This window comes from Pelobates fuscus, chromosome 5 (genome assembly GCF_036172605.1).
Source record: "Pelobates fuscus isolate aPelFus1 chromosome 5, aPelFus1.pri, whole genome shotgun sequence".
Taxonomy (NCBI): Eukaryota; Metazoa; Chordata; class Amphibia; order Anura; family Pelobatidae; genus Pelobates; species Pelobates fuscus.
Window position 1 is genome coordinate 311,874,307 of NC_086321.1, and position 21,420 is coordinate 311,895,726.

Here is a 21,420-nt window from a genome sequence, read left to right on the forward strand (position 1 = left end):
CCAGCTTGACGTATGCTCGGGGTTGCAGCGAAGCTACGTAATTGAATGTATCGAAAGTGATCAAAGGTTGTGAGGGAGGAGGAGTCTTTAATTTCTGAGAATTGGATGATGGTGTCATGTTGGTAAAGGTGTCCTAGTCGTGATATGTCTCGTTGCTCGAAGTGGGCGAAGTGTTTTGGGGTGAGTCCTGGTGGGAATAGTTTGTTCCTCCAGATAGGGGTCATGGGGGAAAGGTATGAGGATAGCTCAAATTTGTCTCTGAGCTTGTCCCAGAGGTCGAGTGCGTGTGTGATCGCGGGTGCGGTCGTGGGGGGGTAGGGGTCTGTGTGGTTTAGGTGTCCACATGTATAGAGGCGGGTGATCCCAGTCGAATATCAGGTGTTCTAGATCCACCCATCGTTTCTCCCCTGGTGGGACATGCCATTGTTGTATCTGTGCTAAGTGCGCTGCAGAGTGATAATGTGTTAGATTAGGTAGTCCCAAGCCTCCGCATTTCTTGGGCACATATAGTGTGCTCCCACGTATTCTTGGCTTATGGCCGTTCCAGAAAAACGTATCTATTGCTGATTGTAGGGTTTTGAAGTCTTGTTTGTGGATTGGAATTGGGAGTGTTTGGAATAGGTATAGGAATCTGGGAAGGAGGTTCATTTTGATGGAGACCTTTATCAGGTCTTCATGGGTGTCAGGAGAATATCATCAGCGTATGCCGAAATTTAAAATGTTTCTCCTTGTACCGTGATTCCTTCTACCTCCCAGCTGGAGCGCACCGCCTGCAGCAAGGGTTCCAGTGAAAGGGCGAAAAGTAGTGGTGATAAGGGGCATCCCTGACGTGTGCCGTTTGATATGGGGAACTGCGGTGGGGCTATGTGTGGCAGGAGAAGTGCGCCTGTAGGGGAGTTGCATGTCGCTTGCAAGAACGAGGTGAATTCATTGGGTAGTCCTATGTGTGAAAGGGTTCTGTGTAGAAACGGCCATAGTAGGCGGTCAAATGCCTTTTCTGCATCTAATGATATTATGTCAGGAGGGATGTGTCTGTGGTTGGCCAGCCAAATGAGGTCTATGGCCCTCTGTGTGTTATCTGCTGCTTGCCTATGGGGGATGTATCCCACCAGGTCTGGGTGGATGAGGGAGTTTAGATATGGGTTTAGTCTGTTGGCCATGACTTTAGTGATGATTTTGAGGTCTACATTGAGCAGTGAAATGGGTCTGTAGTGAGCTGGGTCAATGTGGTCTTTCCCCGGTTTGGGAAGGAGGCAAATGTTTGCGTTAGTGAAGTCTGATGTGAGAGTTTCCCCTTTAAGTATGGTATTAAAGACTGCACAGAGGTGTGTAAGGAGTAAGGGGCTAAATTCTTTGTAGTAGAGGGCATTGTATCCGTCTGGTCCTGGGCTTTTGTTAGGTTTGAAAGATCCTACTGCCTGTGCCATTTCCTCTACTGTGACTTCTTGTCCTATTGTGCTCTTGGCCTCTTGGGATAGTTTGGGGAGTGATGCGTTTCGTAGAAAGGTGTCTATTCGTGTGTTGAGGGACTCCCTTGTTTCTAGGGTTCGTCAGTCATGGTTATAAAGGTCCGTGTAGTAGTCTTGAAAGATTTTACCTATACGGTGCGGGCAATTGCTAAGGTTCCCTTCATCTGTGCGGATTGAGGAAATCCACCTTTTCTCTGTGAGCTTTTTGAGGCGGCGGGCTAGCATGGTATCTGCCTTGTTCCCTTTTTCATAGAATTTTTGCTTAAGCCACATGAGTGCTTTGGCTGTGTCTGCCTGTGTGAGGGTTTTGATGAGGTCCCTAGTGGCTATTAATTCCTTCAGTGTGGTGGGGTCAGGGCGTTGTTTGTGCTCGGTCTCATTGCTTCAGTGATCTGTCATTGGGTTTGCTTTTTCTTGTGTGGCTAGGCTGATGAGTGTGGCCATTTTGTCTCTGATTAGTTTATTGTGTAGTAGCAATGGGTTTAGTCGCCAGGTCCAGTGTCTGTGTATTGCTGGGAGGTTTATGGTGATTGCTATCTCAGCATGGTCGGACCATGCGATCAGGCCAATGTCCGACTTGGTGATTTGGGGTATTAGATTCGAAAGTGATCTATGCGTGAGTATGTGCCGTGTGGTTGTAAGAAGAAAATGTAGTCTTTGGTCGATGGGTGTTGCACTCTCCATATGTCTATTTGTTTTTGGGTATCCAGGAATTGGGCGAAAATGGTGTCGTTCTGAGACATGCGGGTGCGTGTGGGGTTGGGCTGTGTTCTGTCAATGGCCAGCTTGTGGACTGCGTTGCAATCACCTCCCACTATTAGGTGTGTGGAGGAGTAAACTATGTGGGTAGTATCTGTCGGTAAGGGGGAATGAGCGACGTGTTGTGAAGTGAGTTTCTTGGATGAGGAGGATGTCGGCATGTTGTTTGCGTGCCCACCTGAGTATGGTATGTCTCTTTGTGGGGGAGTTTAGTCCTTTTGCATTGATGGGCACTCAGTGAATGGTTGTGGGCATCGCTGTATGCGTGGGGTGTGGTGCCCTGTGGTGTGGGGCGTATGCCTGTTCGGCCTGTGCACCCGGGCGGGCCCGGACCGTCTGGGTTGGGAGGGGAAAGGTGAATGGGGGGTGTTTCCACGGGTGAGTATGGGGGGGGATTAAGCTCGGTAGGGAGGGAGAGGAGTGGGAGGGGCGTGGGTTGTCAGGTGTCAGGGAACTACCAAGAGTGGCGGGTATGTGGTGTGGTGAGCTACTGGGCTTATCTGTCACGTTCCCAGTAAATGATGTGGAACACAACTGCAGATTTCTTAGGACTTTGATCTTTTATTAAGACACTTAGATGGAACTGAGACTTCAGTTCCAGAATTACAATTACTGTTTCTTTAAATAATAAACGGTTTGTTTCATTTAGCATTGACAAGGTTCAGAATTCATTAGAGTCCGTTATTCTTGTTAACAGTTCAAATTATAAGAGATTATATACATTGGAATTATCAGTAGCAAGAATGGTGCAGCAAAACTTAATTAGTACTTGTTTTGAGGGATGCTGTAGCAGGCTTGCTGGACAACTTGATAGCAGACTTTAGTATGAAGAAATAAGATTATCTGTAGCAAGACAGGTACAGCTGAACTTGAATATTACTTGATTTGAGGAAAGCTGTAGCAGGCTTGCTGGAGAACTTGATAGCAGACTTTAGTAAGTTGAAATAAAGCTTTAGCATTATTAGCTCTTAACTCAGAGACTGTAAGTTACTTAACTTCTAGAAGTAGAGGGATTGTGTCCTCAGCTCTCCTCCGAGGCGGTTGCTTCAGTGAATGGTTGCCGAGAGTGCTGGTATTTGTCGGTGATGAGGAGAGATGTTGGGTACTTGAATATTCCTCCAGTCCGGTCTAGTAGCGAGTGGTCGTCTCAGCGAGGTATGTGAGCCGGTGAGTTTGGCGCGGTACGCGTTTCAATAATCCAGCGTCTATCAGCTGGTGCGGTCGCATTAAATAGCAGACCGCGGCAATGGGGGTGTGGCTAAGCTCCATCAAACCCGGAAGCATGAGGAGACATCGGGAGGCTTAAGGCCTGACATTATCCAATGGCCAGTAGGATATGGGGCGGTGCATCTAACCGCTCCGAGGGTCTGTCCTGGGGTCATGGTCAGGGGTCGTGTGGGGTAGTGGTTGTCCGGTCAGAGCTACCGGCAGGCTGCTCTGTGTTTGTACCCGTAGGGTCAGTGGTTGGTCTGTGCTGTTGGGAATCGTCCAGTTGTACCTGTTAGGAGGAATCAGGAGGAGTCGTGCGGTTCCAGTCATCTGGCTGTCTCATTGGTGGTCTGTCTGTTGGGTGTTCCTGTGGTTGGTGGCTGTGCAGGTGTCGCAAGGTCTCCTTCTAGGGATATCTGCTCAAGCGGTTTGGTGGGTTCAGTGCATGGTGAGAGATGGGACTAAAAAGAATAACATATTTTCAGTTTAACATTTCAACATTAACATTAACATGAGAGCATTTTGTGAACTCATTGGAGCGCGGACCACTGCCCCTGGTGTCCGGTGTGGGGGTGTTGGACCTCCTTGCCGGTCATGTGTCCTTGGGTTGGGGTACCCTTACTGCTAGGGAGTGTGTCTTAGAGGGTGGGTATGTATTGCAGTGCGTGGACCCGAGGGCCATCCCTGTGTGCCTAGCTAGTGAGGTGAGTACCAGGTTTGAGGTGTGGCTTGTGGGTAAGTGCTCAGTTAGGGTAGGGTGGTTGGTTCTGCCACTTTAGGAGGCTCTGTGGGGGGGGTCATCCTGTCTCCACTTGTCCCCCTCTCCCTTTCTGTCTTCACCTGCGTGTCCATGAGGACGTGGGTCAGATGCTAGTGGCAGTCTCTGTGGCTTAGACTCTAGTGGGGTTTCGGGTGGTTGGTTGGAGTGGGATGACCTAATGGTCTGTTTGCGCTATCGGTAAGTGCGGGTCTAGCATCGTATTCTTTTATGCCTACATTTTAGTTAACATGCCCCATTAGTCTGTCAATAGTCGCTATCGGTAGGTGGTCAGTGTCTAGGTCTATTCTCTTAGCCCCAGATATATGGAGCACGTTTGAATCACTCTAATTGGTCAGCTAAGCAGTGTCGCTGTCGCTTGTTGGTCCTAGTGTTATTCGGGTGCTTTGGCCCTGTATACATATAACACACAGTTATTACCGTGATCCATTCAATAGGAGTTAAGCTGTTATAATCAACAGGAACTGTGTTCATTAATGCATTTATAGTTACAACTGGTGAGTCCTTATCTTGGTGTAGGTCTCACTGCTGAAGTTTTGAGTTTTCCCTGTTAGTGCCCTGTTGTGTTCTTTTGGGGGTGATTTCGTTTGCCATATGGAATAGTAAGAAAGTCCGCTGTGCAGAAAGTCCGCTGTGCATGAAGTCCGCTGTGCAGAAAGTCCTCTGTGCAGTGGGGTTGTTGCTCTGTTTTGCGGGGTTAATGAGCATTCTGTGGCTGATGGCTTTCGGTCGCTGAGTTGTTCGTGGGAGCATTTCTCTCTGATAGTCTCCTGTCGGGTCCCCTCTGAGCTGTGTCGGGCCCCAGATCTATAGCGGGTAGATCCCAGGCGTTCCTGGAAGTCTCAGTGATGCTATGTAGGCTGAATTATTTTTCCGCACTTGTAGTTTGAAGGGGTGCCCCCAGGAGTAACGAATATGCCTTCTGGTGAGTTCTTGCGTGAGGGGTCGGAGCTCCCTTCGTTTGCGGAGAGTGTTCGGGGCGAGATCTTGGTAGAAGTGTATTTGATGTCCCTCTATTTGGAGTGGTGTATGTCTTGCTGCTCGCATGTTTTATTTTATTTAACATACTTTTAATTGTAGGTATTTTTAAAATATTCCATTTTTGTTAATATATTACCCTTTCTTGTATTTTACCATGATACCCTTTTTCTTACCACTACCAAAGTATTGTTGTCATTATAATGATTCATTTTATGTTCTGATCTATATCTTAATTCTCTTCTTTACTTCCAAACTCCCTATCTGGTACACGATCGTGGAACGCAGGTTGCATCCCACGTGATACAGGAAGCATTATTTGAACCGCAGATCTGAAGAGAGACTTGGAACCCGGAAGACAGCTACAGGTGTAAGGGTACACCGTAATTGGCAAAAAAAATGGCGGGATTTTCAACAATCATATTTAAAAAGTGGACAGAGGATAGCACAGTCTTAACCTTGATTTTTCCCTGAAGAAGTCCTGTTTGAGGACGAAACGCGTAGGACGGAGAGACCAAGGCAGCACCTTCACTTTTTCCTATATTATTTTATTGTATACTGTTCAGTTTTTTTTGTTTATTGTTTTACTTCATCCGGTTTCCTCGATTCACTTGCTCCCAGGAGAAGAGATTTCGGCACTGGGAACACCTGAGTGTGTGATACGCTGGATTTTATTGATTATCTTGTGAGTGCAATCTGAATAAAATTATGTTACTGATTCTACTGGTGCACTATGTTCGTGTCTCTACTTCCATCTTGTGAGTGCAACTTTTAAATAAGCGCACTTCTGGTGTTGTGACATATTATACCATTTCTGGTCTCTGTTTTTATGTTTGTAGATTGCATTTTTCCATATTTCTGGGATCTTCTTACAATCTCAAAAGGGGTAAATTTATTTTATTTGCATTTACCCACTGGGGAGCACGTGTGTTATATTACAATTTCTCTGTGTATCATTGTGTTGACAATGACCTTATAATTTGATGTTTATCTTTATATCATTAAAGCTGTGATAATTTTCCTATTACAAGGTATCTGAGTAATTTGGTGGGGTATGGGGTAGATTAAGCATATGCCAAAAGGGGGCTATGCATCTGTCATGTGCAGTTTCCAGATTTACAGTAATATTTTCCAAACAGGTGCAGTTGAAATCTCCCAAGGATGAGTCTGTGATGACATCTACCAAGAAGCTCACTCAGGGTCTGTTGCAAAATCCCAGGGATTACATGGAAGATGAAGGTAAATGCGAGCTGCGAAAACCAATAGGAAAGTCTTTTTTTACTGCACAAATTGCCAATAGGAAATTATCAAAATATGTGCTACAAAGAATACCAGTATCCGATTAAATGTTGTAAAAAAAGTTGCCTTTAAATGAACTCTTAAATATGAAGGCCTGTTTAGTTGGCATGCAGATCATGCCCATACAGTGTAAATGCTCAATTCTATGCTATTTAGAAGTTAAATCACTTTTTGTGCTGTCCTAACCACACCTCCACTGGCTAAGACTCACACAGCCTCCCTTCACCTGCTCTATTAATTGCCTGCTAGAGCCTATAGCTGCCACTTATAGTGAGGGAAAAAAGTATTTGATCCCCTGCTGATTTTGAACGTTTGTCCACTGACAAATGATCAGACTATAATTTTAATGGTAGGTGTATTTTAACAGTGAGAGACAGAATAACAACAACAACAACAAAATCCTTACAACGCATGTCAAAAAAGTTATAAATTGATTTGCATGTCAATGAGTGAAATAAGTATTTGATACCCTATCAATCAGCAAGATTGCCGGATCCCAGGTGTCTTTCATACAGGTAACAAGCTGAGATTAGGAGCACTCTCTTAAAGGGTGCGTTCCTAATCTCAGCTAGTTACCCATATAAAAGACACCTGTCCACAGAAGCAATCAATCAATCAGATTCCAAACCCTCCACCACGGCCGGTCTGGTGCTCCATGCAAGATCTCACCTCGTGGAGTTTCAATGATCATGAGAACAGTGAGAAATCTGCTCAGAACTACACGGGAGGATCTTGTTAATGATCTTAAGGCAGCTGGGACCATAGTCACCAAGAAAACAATTGGTAACACACTACGCCATGAAGGACCGAAATCCTGCAGCGCCTGCAAGGTCCCCCTGCTCAAGAAAGCACATGTACAGGCCCGTCTGAAGTGTGCCAATGAACATCTGAATGATTCAGAGGAGAACTGGGTGAAAGTGTTGTAGTCAGATGAGACCAAAATCAAGCTCTTTGGCATCAACTCAACTCGCCGTGTTTGGAGGAGGAGGAACACCATTCCCATCATCAAACATGGAAGTGGAAACATTATGCTTTGGGGGTGTTTTTCCTGCTAAGGCGACAGGACAACTGCACCGCATCAAAGGGACAAAATCCCTCCTGAGATGTGTGCAAACCTGGTGGCCATCTACAAGAAACGTCTGACCTCTGTGATTGCCAACAAGGGTTTTGCTACCAAGTACTAAATTGAAGGGGTCAAATACTTATTTCACTGATTGACATGCAAATTAATTTATAACTTTTTTGACATGCGTTTTTCTGGATTTTTTTGTTATTCTGTCTCTTACTGTTAAAATACACCTACCATTAAAATAATAGACTGATTATTTCTTTGTCAGTGGACAAACGTTCAAAATCATCAGGGGATCAAATACTTTCCCCCCCTGTAAATGATATTAAAGTTCAGTTAATGGAACATTAAAGCATTAGGAATGCAGACCTGTATTTCCAGTGTTCCTGTCCCCAGTAAAATACAGGTGTGTGTCCCCCAGTTTGTGATTGACAATTAATAAACAATACTTACCTTTTTCCAGTGACAAGACTCCTGCACTGCTTATCTCTCCTCGGTTTGCAACGTCATGGGGGAGGCATTGCCTCCTCCATGAGTGTCCAAGCCAATGTTCCTCATAGAGTAGCACTGGGAACCTGATGAACATGCACATGCATTGAAGCAACCCCATAGAAAAGCATTAAAAAAATGCTTTTCTATTTGGTGTTCCGTATCATGTGACTGAGTTTTTTTTACTCTGTCAGTATAATCCTCCTACAAGATATCAGGGTTATTCATTAAAGTGAGAATTAAAAGGGAATTTAAGGAGAATTGCAATCTTTAGTCAATGCACCAGCTCCCACTCCTCCCCTTCCTCTTCCCACGTGCACACATTGTTCTCACGAGTTTGCGCGCGTATGTACGCGTTCTTGTGCACTTGCGCCCGCCCATTCTCTCGATGGAAGGAGGATTCAGCTTCTTGTGCCGCCGAACTCCCTACCACCCACCTGAAATCCTGAAATGCCCACTAGTGGGCGGTAGGGACCAGGTTGACGACCCATGGTGTGTGTATGTGTGTGTGTATATGTGTATATATATATATATATATATATATATATGTATACAAAGTCTGCGCACCAGACTTTTATAAAGAACTTACCTTCCCCATATCAAAGTTGGCACCGACATGCGTGCACACGTTTTGTGGTCAGAGGGCAGAGACAGCCAATTACAGACAAAGGAGGGTTATTTAAACCCAAATTAACTTTTTGCCAATGCCCTGTCGTGGTTTCCCTTGGCTGGTTATCTGAGAGAGTGTCCCTGATCGGATTATTTCTGGTATTTGACCCTGGCTTTGTTTTTGACTTTCCTGATTTCTGGTATCCTTGACTTTTAGCTTTCCCTCATCGTTGTCTCATTCTGCTTCCCTGAACTCGGCAAGTATTTTGACTATTCTTGAGTACGTGAAGTCCGGCCATTCTAAGGTCCGGTGAGACGTTACCCTTAGTCCTAGGTGTGAAACTATTTCTGCGTGCTGTATCAACTAGTAATTCTGACAGTGGCATTTTAAGCCATAATGAGCATATTAGAAGTAGGTATGTAAGGTCCCTATATGACCTATAGTAATATGAAAAAGTCAGTTGTGGTTTGCCGGACCCGACGATGTGGTACGCCCGTAATAAAAAGAGGGCCCACACTAGATAAAGATATGAGAAAAGGGAGTGGTGGGTTGGGTCAATTCACCAGACTGGTAATGGGGCGTGGTCTGGCGTCCTTAACCCCTTAAGGACACATGACGTGTGTGACATGTCATGATTCCCTTTTATTCCAGAAGTTTGGTCCTTAAGGGGTTAAGAAGGGAAATTAAGCCCCTCCCATAACTACAGGCCCAGCCTTCCATTTATGGTCGTGGCATCAAAAGCCATAATGAGCATATTAGAAGTAGTTATGTAAGGTCTGAGTAATATGAGACCAATAGTAATATGAAAAAGTCAGTTGTGGTGTGCTGGAACTGACGATGCGGTGGGCCTGTAAAAAAAAAAGCAAAAAGAGTATACCATAGAGAATTCTGCAGCTTACAAATAAAGCATATTACAATACATTACATATAAATATTACGGAAGTCTTAGCGTATTAAAGAACAGGTTGATGTATATATCTGGAGTAAGCGGAGGCCTCTATTGTCTCAAAGTCCCATTAAAATGTACTAAATATTTTTGGAGGTATGGTTGTTGGCACTGATGTGGAAGGAGTGACCTTCTTAATTACGGGAATGAAGACTTAATTTGACCATGCAGTAAAAACCTGAGATTAAATCTGAATTTACTTGTCATTAGAGTATTGTTGTGTAAAGCTAGTAGGAGTAGATCAGGGGAACTTTGAACAGAGGTTAGGTTGTTATCGAGAATTATTACTGACAGAATTGTAAAATATCATTAGTAGTGTTAAAATATTTAAGTAAAAGGTGGCAAAAGAAGTAAAATCGACCACTGTACTCAAGAAGCTTGATTGCAACATAAAAATGGAGCCATAATTGGTTAAACTGTAGACACTCAGCGGAAAGCCTATAATAGAGAAAAATATAAGTGATCAGTAACAAAGTTGTCAATACATGGGATATGGTCATATATCGATAAAGTAGTAATTAGCAGCTGACCAAGTCAGTATACTCACGGAGTGCATATGACAAGATGTGCTCGAGGCGCATGTAGATACATGAGAAGTGCCATAGGTGAGCCAAAATAATTAAAGGACCCTAGATTTATGACATCGGAACAGAGGATAACTTAATCGCATATTACCAATGTGGCGGAAACCGCCTCGCCACAGGACATTGGAGGGGCCTGGCTGCCTGCCTCCTACCTGCTGACTATGGCCCCTGGAAAATTGGTACGTTTGAACTATATTTGGGCATGTTTTAGTTTATATTGCTGCTGCTGGCCCTTTTAGAATCATCCGTGTACATATTGGGACGTTTGGGAATAATGTCCCTTTAAGACTTTGTAACATATCACAGTAATACTGTCTTAAATATTATGTAGGTATTTATGTGTTCGGTTAAACTGGGGATATGTAGAAATGTGGGTTTTATGTGTTAAATGTATCAGTATGTAATTTTATTTATTTTACGGTCTTTTTGTCTGCCATGTGGGTAATGGAGTTTTGCCTCTGTCCTTGGAGATAATTAGATTCCTTCCCCAATTATCTCCAGGCCAGAGGGGAGGGATTGTGAGGCATTGTGGGAGGTAACCCGTCTGAGCTGGAAAGTCATGCTGACAGGGGTTTTAAAAGATACTATCACTAACTTTTGAACCCCTGGTCTGATTCATGCCATTTTTTAATATGTTGTTCCCCTGAATGGATTGATTGTGGATATTTATTTTTATGTGAATGTGATGTACTGTTTTGAAGTTATAAATATTGGGTAAAAAGTATATTTTAAACTGTATGAATAATGGGATTATGTGTCACACTAAGGGGAGGGGATGTGTGGGTTGCACCCGTGATGCTATTGGTTATTTTAGGCCTCCCCCTGGGTGTGGCCTGTATGTGTACAGTTGTAATAAAAGCCAGGCTGGATGTGCCAGTCCAGAGTTCCTGCTTAACCCTCAAAGTGAAGTGTTGTCTCATTATTGGGGGAGGATTTATTGTATGCTGTTCCAGTTTTACTGCTAGGAGTGTAAACCTATTCGTATGGTTTCCTATTCAACTGTCTACAGCATTCATATGCTTGAGAGGATTTATACGCTTCTCTGATTCGGTGGTTGTGGTGTCTGCTGCAGTGCTTGGAGTCCTCAGGAAACGCTAGGAGCATCCATTAATGGAGGTACCCAGTCGGGGTGCCAGGCGATCCGTTACAACCAACATAACAGTGTGTACAATAGTTTGAAAAAATGGACCAGAGCGTGAGTGAATACACGCTAGCACATGTATATACCTGTATTTGCGTACACACACCCCCACCCACTATATACCTACATATATATCTACCAATTAAGATATGTATGATCTATGTCATGGTTATCTACAGTTTGCGAGCCAGGCATAAAACTGATCCGGTCAATAGCGACATCTGCTATTGAGGGGAGCTAAGGTGAATGACAGTAGAAACAGATATGTCTTTGTAAGGGGCTTAATACCGTAAGCTAAAGGAGGCATGCTGTGATGCTATGTCTAGATGAGAAGCTAAACTTTACTAGTAGTGAAAAATCGCCTTGAATGAACATAGCCGCGGAGTATGTACGAGGAGGGAAGTGGTTCAACCGAAATATTATCATAATAAGAAATATCCCATCTATCTGCGTGGAACACATGTTATCTGGATCCTAATTTACTTATGATGGAGACAGATCATCAATATTCTATTGCATATCCCGAACATACAGAAACATGCACTGAATATTGAGTTATGTAATGTATGCTCGAATGCATATGGATAACCCTCAGCGTAAGGAGACAGCCCCTTGTAAAAGTCAGAGTTTGAATGTACTTACAAGACGTAAAGGAGAACGGAGTGAGGTCTTGAATTGATATTAATGTGAATGAAATGTATGTTGAATACCTGAAACCGAAATTCATAGGCAACCTATTTTTAATCACACTGTATCTAACCAGTTAACTGCCTCTACCTGACTGGTATTTCCAACGACAGGCCTATATATTACTGATAACCAAAACAACTGTGTGTACCTAATATAGTTAAAGGATCACTATAGGGTCAGGAACACAAACATGTATTCCTGACCCTACAGTGTTAAAACCACCATCTAGCCCCCTTGGGCCCCTCATGCCTCCATAAATATAGCAAAATCTTACTGTATTCAAGCATGAACCTGTAACTCTGCATGCTGTTAGACTCAGAAAAACAAGCAGTCTGCTGACATCATCAGAAGTGATAGCCTGATCCAATCACAATGCTTTCCCATAGGATTGGCTGAGACTGACAAAGAGGCAGATCAGGGGCAGAGCCAGCATGATTCAAACACAGCCCTGGCCAATCAGCATCTCCTCATAGTGATGAACTGAATCAATGAATCTCTATGAGGAAAGTTCAGTGTCTGCATGCAGAGGGAGGAGACACTGAATGTTTGGATGCATTTTAGGCAGCCATGACCCAGGAAGGATCTCTAACAGCTTTCTGAGGATAGGCCAGTAGGCTGTAATGTAAACACTGCATTTTCTCTGAAAAGACAGTGTTTACAGCAAAAAGCCTGAAGGTAACGATTCTACTCACCAGAACAAATACAGTAAGCTGTAATTGTTCTGGTGACTATAGTGTCTCTTTAATCACGTGACATTCTAATAAAGTATTATTGTAACAGAAGGAACTTACCAATACCTAATAGTACCAGCCACATAACTTTAAACACATTTAATTTACTGGCTGAACAGATTAACGTCCAAGTTAAAAAAATCTGCTCAATATATTTATTCAACAGGGTAGGTTTCCAATACTAGACACAGTTCTATTACTAAGCAGTTGCCTCCCTTCTAAAAGCCTGTTTAGCGATACCTATATTTATGATTATATATGTATGTGATTTCATAATTTTGTGTATATAGCTGTTGCGGGTACCTTATGTGCCTTTCAAAGGTTCTGCTGTGATGCGAGGTATAGTCAAAGATCTAATCGAAGTAGGACTAGCCATGTCCCATGTGTGGTGATGTATCAGACCTAGTAGGAGTGCTGGGCAGGGACAAGGCTCTCCACCTTCCTGTCGTTGAGATATGTTAAACAGCATGAAGTAGTTGTGTATACCCTTACAATAGCTTACTTAGTATGCCAAGTGGCGAAACCATTAAACAAGGTTGGTGACGGGTGAGGCCCTGCTTGATGCCAAGCGGCTTGAGAGGCTCTATCTATGCGTTGACGCAAAGGGATTTCGTGACCATGAATGTTGTGGCGGGGTGTCTGCCTCTCTGAGTCTTTTAAAGCATAATATAGAATGGGAGTGTCAGGTGAGACCCTCTCTATGCCACCATACAAGGTGACTAACTATGATTTGGGCCAATGGACGCAAGACCTCTGAGTATGTGGATGGGTGTTGGCCTCACGGAACCACTAATGTAAGGCATAGAGGCCTGAGAAAGTATAAGCTATCGGGCTCTTGGTGCCCTGAGAATGCGTAGTCAGAAGGTAATTTGGCGCAGACCTACAGGGGTAAAGAGATATTGTAGGAATTGTGGTATGTTATGTATAAGTAGATATCCTTGTCTGCCTAACATGATACACAGCGAAGTAATGTAGGAGGTTGTGCAGTAAATCTTAAATACCTAGCACCTAAAGATACGATGATGTGAAAGCAGCAGTCCTAATAATGAACCTAAAGATATATTGAATTATGTGAGAAGTATGTGCATGGCCCTGCCTGGGACCTCCTCGACAGTAGAACAGACTTAAGATAAAACAGTAGTGCTGTTGAGGGACATAAATGTGGTAATATAGTCAAGAGAGTATACTATACACTTGAGAAGAATTGAGGCAAGCAGTGAAGGAAGCCACCATAACAGGTGAATTAGGATAAGGATCCTAAACTTAAATAATTATACAACAAAGGCATTAATTAAGGTAACTTACTATACAGAACTAGTGATAATATCAAATCCCCAGTTAAGTGTCAAAGACCCGGTCACCCTTGAATATAGAAACAGATACAAGAAATAGTAGTCATACGTTAGAAATGGAATCGTAGTAGCATAGGTGCAGGTTATACAGTGTTGATGTTGGACAGGGCTGGCCTTAGGGGTGTGCGAGCTGTGTGGACCAGGGGGCGCCATGTGGCCGACACAGCTCGCACATGGCCAGGTGACAGGAGTTCAGGGGAGCTAAAACAGGTACCTTGGTGGAGGATTAATTATTCTCCACCTGGATCTATTAAAAAAAAAAAAAATCGAGGCAGCAGGGGCGGGGCTTAACGCGTGGCGGGGACTGGGCTTATCACGAGGCGGGGCTAATACCTACCCAAAGCCCCTGGTAACTGCTGCACAGGAAGAGGGAAGAAGGGAGTCCCTGCTTCCCCAACAACCAACTGCATCCACTCCCTCTTCCAGCCATAATGGAAAGAGGGAAGTCTGTGTGTGTGTGACTGCCTGTGTGTCTGCATGCATGCATGCATGTGTGTGTGTGACTGCATGTGTGTGACTGCCTGCCTGTGTGTGTGTCTGTCTGACTGCCTGTGTGTGTGCCTGCCTGTGTGTGTGTGACTGTGTCTGTCTGTGTGACTGCCTTCCTGCCTGTGTGTGTGACTGTCTGTCTGTGTGACTGCCTGCCTGTGTGTGTGTGACTGCCTCCCTGAGTGTGTGACTGTCTGCCTGTGTGTGTGTGTGTGTGTTTGTGTTAGACTATCTGCCTTTAACGGAGTGTGTATACCTATCAGCGTGCGTTAGTGTCTGCAGGCCTGTAACTGAGTGTGTATAACTGTCTGTTTGTAACGTAGTATGTTTGACTGTCTGCTTGTGACTGTGTGTGCGACTGTCTGCCTGTAACTGTGTGTGTGACTGTGTGTCTATAACTGTGTGTGACTCTCTGCCTGTAACTGTGTGTGTGTGTGTGTGACTCTCTGCCTGTAACTGTGTGTGTGTGTGTGTGTGACTCTGCCTGTAACTGTGTGTGTGTGTGACTCTGCCTGTAACTGTGTGTGTGTGTGACTCTGCCTGTAACTGTGTGTGTGTGTGACTCTCTGCCTGTAACTGTGTGTGACTCTCTGCCTGTAACTGTGTGTGACTCTCTGCCTGTAACTGTGTGTGACTCTCTGCCTGTAACTGTGTGTGTGTGTGTGTGTGTATCTGAATGTCTGCCTGTAACTGAGCGTGTCTGACTGTCTGCCTGTGTGTGTGAGACTGTATACAGGCAACTTAGTGGGGGGGGGGGGGGGGGGGGCGCCATAAAGACTTTTTTGCACAGGGCGCCTAATGCCGCCCCCGGCCACGAGAATACATAAAAACAAACAGATGCAGGCAAAAAGCGAGTAAAGCATCGAGTTTGATGCTGAGTGCCCGCGACTGAGGTATGACAGGTGACTCGACCCACGTTTTTTTTTTTTTTTTTTTTGAAAATCAAGATTTTATTAATAGAAAAGCAGGGTTAAAGGTGGGCACGCAGGCCCCCGAGGAACCTTTGGCAAAAAACGTAGTAGGTTAACAGTTTTACAGGTAACATAGGTACGTACAGGTGTAAACAAGGTTTTGTTCTATAGCATTGTTACGTAACAATAATATTGCGATAATTGTTCCTGTACTATAGGGTGTAGCTCAAAGGGTCTGAGCGTCAACATGTTTTGAGGCCAGGAGTGTCCTATTGTTTTAGAGTGAGGCAGGCATAATAGTGGCCGTAGGTATTAAACATGTGGTGTTCATTGGTCACATTGGGTTCCCAGACCGTCGTCTGTGAAGGTATGTCGTGCAGGTCAATTTTAAAAAGGAAGGGTGATCTACCTAGAGATCGTGTGGGGGGTGAGTAGTGTTGGGGTGTTGTTAGGTGTTTGTATGGGGAAAGGGGAAGTAGTGGGGGGGGGTGATCCGTGTGGATCGAGGTCGCTGTGTGATCAGTGTCCTCCTATCTCGCTACATTCCATTATGTATTGGTTTCGCTCTTAGGACGGTTGCGTCTCCCACCCAGAAGTGGGCATAGGTGGATAAGTGCAGGGGGCCTAGTACAAGAACTAGTTCGGTAGTAGTTATATGGCCGGGAAGGGTGGTCGGTATTCAGGTAGAAGTACTAACTAGGTTTCTGTGGTTGTGTTGCGGCATGACGGGGGTGAAGGGTGAGGAGGTATGCCTGTCAATTGCTTGGTACGGTGTGATCTTGGACCTAACTTGTTCATGGCGTTTCGGGGAGAGGTGATGCGGAAGTCTGGTGTGTGTATGTTGTGGAACCTCAGGGCGGCCGCACACGTCCCAAGGCCTTGTCGCAAAGTCTTCCCATCGGTGGTGTAGGTTCCCCGGTGATGTCCATGCGGGGTGCCCTTCGTTGTGCTCCCTGCGGGGGTGTGGGCTCTTTCTCTAGGAGCTTTCCCGTGGCCTTGGTTAAATGAGGTCTAGGAAAGTCATTGTAAGGGGTATAGGCTCAAGTGCTCGTCCAGTCGATAGGGGCGTGTTCGTCTCTCGATCGTTTGCGTCATATATGTGGTATGTTAGCGTCTCAGTCTGCTTGAGTGGGTGTGGTGCAGTGGTCTCGGGGTGTATTGTGTGTATCGTGGGTGTTGTGGACGTGTTACTGTCCCACGGCCCGTCTGTATCCCGAATCTCTCCTATGGTCGTGCACGGTAGGTATACCACGGTGACCAGGCTTCAGCAAATTGTGTCTCCCTGCCCGTCAGTTCCGCCTTTAGAGCTTCGGCTGATCTGATGTCCTCGACTCTGCGGATCCATTCTTCCCGTGTGGGAATGCTTGTTTTCTTCCAGTATACTGGTATGAGCGATTTGGCTGCGTTGAGTAAGTGGCGTAGAATAGACTTCTTGTAGGTAGACACCGGCTGGGAAGAGATGTGTAACAAAGCTAATTCTTCCGACCAGTCAAGGTTATCTCCCAGGATTAGTTGGATGTCAGATTTAGTTCGGTTCCAGTAGGGAACAATATGTTCGCAATCCCACCATAGGTGTTGCATGGTTCCCCTGTCCTCTTGGCATCTCCAGCATGTTGGTGGTGTAGTGTGAAAAATCCTGTGTAGTAACACCGGTGTGCGGTACCACATGGAGAGTAATTTATAATTTACCTCCTGGTAGTGGGAACTAGAGGAGCTTTTATGCTGCCATATCAAGGCCTTGTCCCATTGTGTCGGTGTAAAGGTCTTGTTCATGGCATGTTCCCAGTGTCGTTTAAAGGTGTTATTTTCCAGTTCGGGGCCGTTTAGTAGATGTTGGTAGAGTTTTGAAATAGCATTTTCCAATGGGGTGCCCTGAGAGCATAACTTCTCGTACCAGGTTAGGTCTCTGTGAAGCTTATCTCTGTGTGGGATTGCGTCATAGTAGTGCTTTAGCTGCATGTAACGGAAGACTGCCATATGTGAGCGCGGCCGTGCGTCTAGTAATGAGTCCAAGGATCTCAGATTGCCGTTCCTAGTAGCTTTATAGATTGGGATGTAGTCTGCTTCGCCCATGAAGGACCAGGCGTTAGGCGGTAGTCCGCCACCTATGTCGGGGTTATGAGCGATTGGTAATAAGGGGCTGGGGGTAGGGGATATTTGTGTCGCCTCCCTGAGGGTTTCCCATGTGAGGAGGGTTTGTGTGACTGGGTCGCTATCTACATTCCTGTTGGTTCTCGTCGTTTGCCTCTTCCAGATTGCCGCTTTCAGGTTGGTGTCCCTGCCTTCTCGATCCAGGAGCACCCATTGTTTGGTCGTCTCAGTTTCATGCCACTCCAGGATCCTCTGTAACGTAGCTGCTTGGTGATATTTTCTGAAGTCGGGAAGTGCTAAGCCCCCCCTGTGTCTAGGCATGCATAGAATGTCGTGGCGTATCCTGGACCTCTCCCCTCTCCATACATACTTGATAACCGCAGATTTTAGGGACGAAAAGAATTTGGCCGGTAGGGCTATCGGTATAGTCTGGAACAGGTATAGGATCCTTGGCAGGATATTCATTTTAAGGACCGCTATTCTGCCGTGCCACGAGATGTAAGGGTGGGACCATTTCTGTAAGTCGGTTTCAATGCTCGACAATAGTTTCGTAAAGTTGCGCGGGTATATGTCCCGGTGGTCCGTGGTGACCCAGATGCCCAGGTATCTCATCGCTTCTGTGCACCACCGGAATGGGAATAGTGAACTGAGGGCTGAGTATTCCGCCGTGGGAATGGTGATGTTGAGCGTTTCACATTTCGCCAGATTGAGTTTGAACCCCGATATTCGGCCGAACCTGTCCATCTCCGAGAGTACACACGGCAATGTGATACGAGGTTGTGAGATAAAGAACAAAAGGTCGTCCGCGTAGGCGGCCACCTTATGTTCCGTGCCCTGCCATGTGTAGCCGTGGATGTCTGGACAGTCCCGAATCGCCTGTAGGAGTGGTTCCAATGCGAGTGCAAACAGAAGCGGTGACAGGGGGCAGCCCTGTCTGGTCCCATTCGCGATACCGAAGCTAGCCGTCAGTGCTCCATTGACCCTAACTGCCGCTCTCGGCTTACTGTATAAGGCCGTGATCCACGTCATGGTCCTCTGACCAATTCCCAAATATCGAAGTGTATGAAACATGTAGTCCCAGTTGACCCGGTCAAATGCCTTCTCAGCGTCCGTAGACAGCAGGAGGAGCTGCTTCTGGTGTTTCTGCGCATGGTGTTGAATGGAAAATAGACGTAGCGTGCTGTCTCGCGCTTCCCGGCCTGGGATGAACCCTGTTTGGTCCACATGGACCAGGCTCGGTAGTGTCCTTTGGAGTCTGGTTGCCAGTACTTTCGTCAGGAGTTTTGTGTCTACATTCAGTAGGGAAATCGGACGGTAGCTGCCGCATTGTTCCGGGTCTTTGCCGGGTTTGAGCAAGACTGTGATTGTCGCCGTCAGGGATTCCGTACCGAAGCTGCCTCCGTCTGCGACTTTGTTGACCGCCTTCATTAGCCAGGGCAAGAGTGTCACTGTGAAGTGTTTATAATACCCCGTGGAGAATCCATCCGGACCTGGTGCTCGTCCGGCTTTCGTGCTCTTCAGTGCTGCAGCCAGGTCTGCAGCCAGGTCTTCTGTAGTAATTGGCTCGTCTAGTGTGGCTGCTGCCTCAGGGTTCAGCCGTTTTCGCACGTTACTCTCCAAGTATGCTCTGGTGAGCGTCGATGCTTCTCGTCTGCGTGTCGGGCTCTCCGAGGTGCGGAGGTTATAAAGAGCATTGTAATATTCCCGAAATTCATTCGCTATTTCTTCTGGGTACGGGGATGTGTTGCCGTTTGCTAGCCGTAACTTTCTCACCTGGGTGCGGGGTGTGTCTCCTTTTAAAAGGTGTGCGAGGAGCTTTCCACCTTTATTCGCATGGGTGTAGAAGAATGATTTAGATCTCTGGAGCGATCGGTGGTATCTTTGTGTGAGTAGGGTCTGCAAATTTTGCCTGGCTTCTGTCAGTGCATCGTAGGTCGCGGATAGCTGGGAGTGTTTATGTTGCAATTCTAGGCGTGTGATGGATTTGTACGCTTCTGCCATTGCGTTGGTCAGGTCTTTCCGTTTTCACGTTGCGATACTGATTAGGGTACCACGAATCACACTCTTATGAGCTTCCCACACCGTTACCGGGGACATCTCGTCCGTTCCGTTTTCGGTGAAATAAGATTCCAAAGCCTGTGAGACTTCCCCTCTTGGAGTAGGGATTCGTTCAGACGGCATGTCCAAGTTGCTGGCTTAAATAGTGGGGATTCCAGTTCCACCCGGACCGAACCATGGTCCGACCATGTGACCGGTTCTATGTTGGCCGACCGTAGACGAGAGAGTCCTTCTTGTTTGACGAATATGTAGTCTATTCGGGAGTATCGGTTGTGTATCACCGAATAGTGTGTATAGTCTTTGACGGAGGGGTGGGTCGTTCTCCAGCAGTCTACTAATGTCAGTTTGTCCAAAGATTTGCGGATGGTCCTGATGCGGGCTTGAGATAGGCAACTGTGGCCAGTAGAGGAGTCCATGAGAGAATCTAGGGGAGCATTAAAATCTCCTCCCACTATTAACGCCCCTTCCGAGAATCCGTGGAGCTTGTCCAGTGTCCCACGTAGGAATTGCGATTGTTTCGAGTTGGGGGCATATATGGTGGCAAGGGTGTATAGCCTGTCGGCTATTGTACCTTTCAAAAAGAGGTAGCGTCCGTTTTCGTCAGCCAATCTATCCAGCTCCTGAAAGCCCAAATTCGCAGCCAGTAAGATCGCGACCCCCGCACGGCGAGCCGACGGGTGATTGTTACAATAGCTCACCGGGTAGTGGGTGCTCCTAAGTTTGGGAGCCGCGTTCTCCTTGAAGTGGGTTTCCTGCAACATTGCTATCGAAATGTGTTTTTGTCGCAGGGATCGTAAAAGGTGGGAGCGGCGTTCCGGTATATTTAGTCCTCTGCAGTTGAGGGTCATGACGGACAGGGGTGCACCGCTGTATGCCATAGTGCCTTCGTGGCCCCTTATTCGGTCCTCAAATGGAGGGTCCGGGTGAGACGGGCAGTCGGGAAAGCAATGCCAGTCAGTAGTGTCAGGTATGTGACTATGAGGCGTACCGTCTTATGTGTCTAGTTTAGTTCTGAGTACAGTTAGGGGGATAGGGATCCCTCGTGTCTCGGTGTGAGGTCGGTTCTCGTGGGAATGTCTTGCCAGTTATCTTTGCTTGGCTAGGACGTGTGTAGCCGCCACCAGGGATATTGTGGGTGAAAGTAAGTATGTGCGGGTGTATATGGGGGGGGGTGTGGGGGATGTATGCAGTGAGGTGTAGTGGAGTGGGGGAGGGAGTATAAGGGAAAAATTAGGGTGAGATAAGATAAAATAAGGGCGAGTCAGATGTGCTCGCCCTCAGGGGAGCGTCCCCAGCGGGGGTGAAGGTACCCCGCGAACTCCTCTAAGAGGAGAGTCACTTGCGCCGCAGCAGGAGTGGCCAGGCGTCCCCCCGATGGCCCGATCGGTGGGTAAAAAACCTGGAAGTCCTCTGGGGATTTTGCGCCAGTGGTATTGTAGAGCGGTGGTTGGATTTCAGTCCAGGATTTGTGTGGTCTGGGTGTTATAGATAAGTCTGGTTTCAGTTCTTTACGCTCCGTCCGGTACCCTGCCCTAGTGTGTAGTCGTGGGTAAGGGTATCTTAGGGGGAATCAAACAATATCATAGCATTTCAAACATCATAAGTATATTCAGTTACAATAGCAGCAATAACAACAACAACAATATCAACCGGTAGCATCCCTTTCCCGCCCCATCTGTAGAAGCCACCCTCCAGGTAGTTATTCCAGTTCCCCACCCCCCAAGTCGACCCCCGTAGCCGCTGCCCCTGTAGCCCGCCCAGTGTTGT

At 46.2% G+C, this 21,420-nt stretch overlaps 1 protein-coding gene across 1 annotated transcript in view; it reads left to right on the forward strand.

Moving 5' to 3' along the window:
- Positions 1–21,420, forward strand: part of LOC134612223 (uncharacterized) — a 409,549-nt gene that overhangs the window by 90,161 nt on the left and 297,968 nt on the right. Inside the window, exon 3 of the mRNA XM_063456572.1 lies at positions 6,333–6,432. Within this exon, the coding sequence (XP_063312642.1) occupies positions 6,333–6,432 (100 nt within the window). The remainder of the gene's footprint in view (positions 1–6,332; positions 6,433–21,420) is intronic.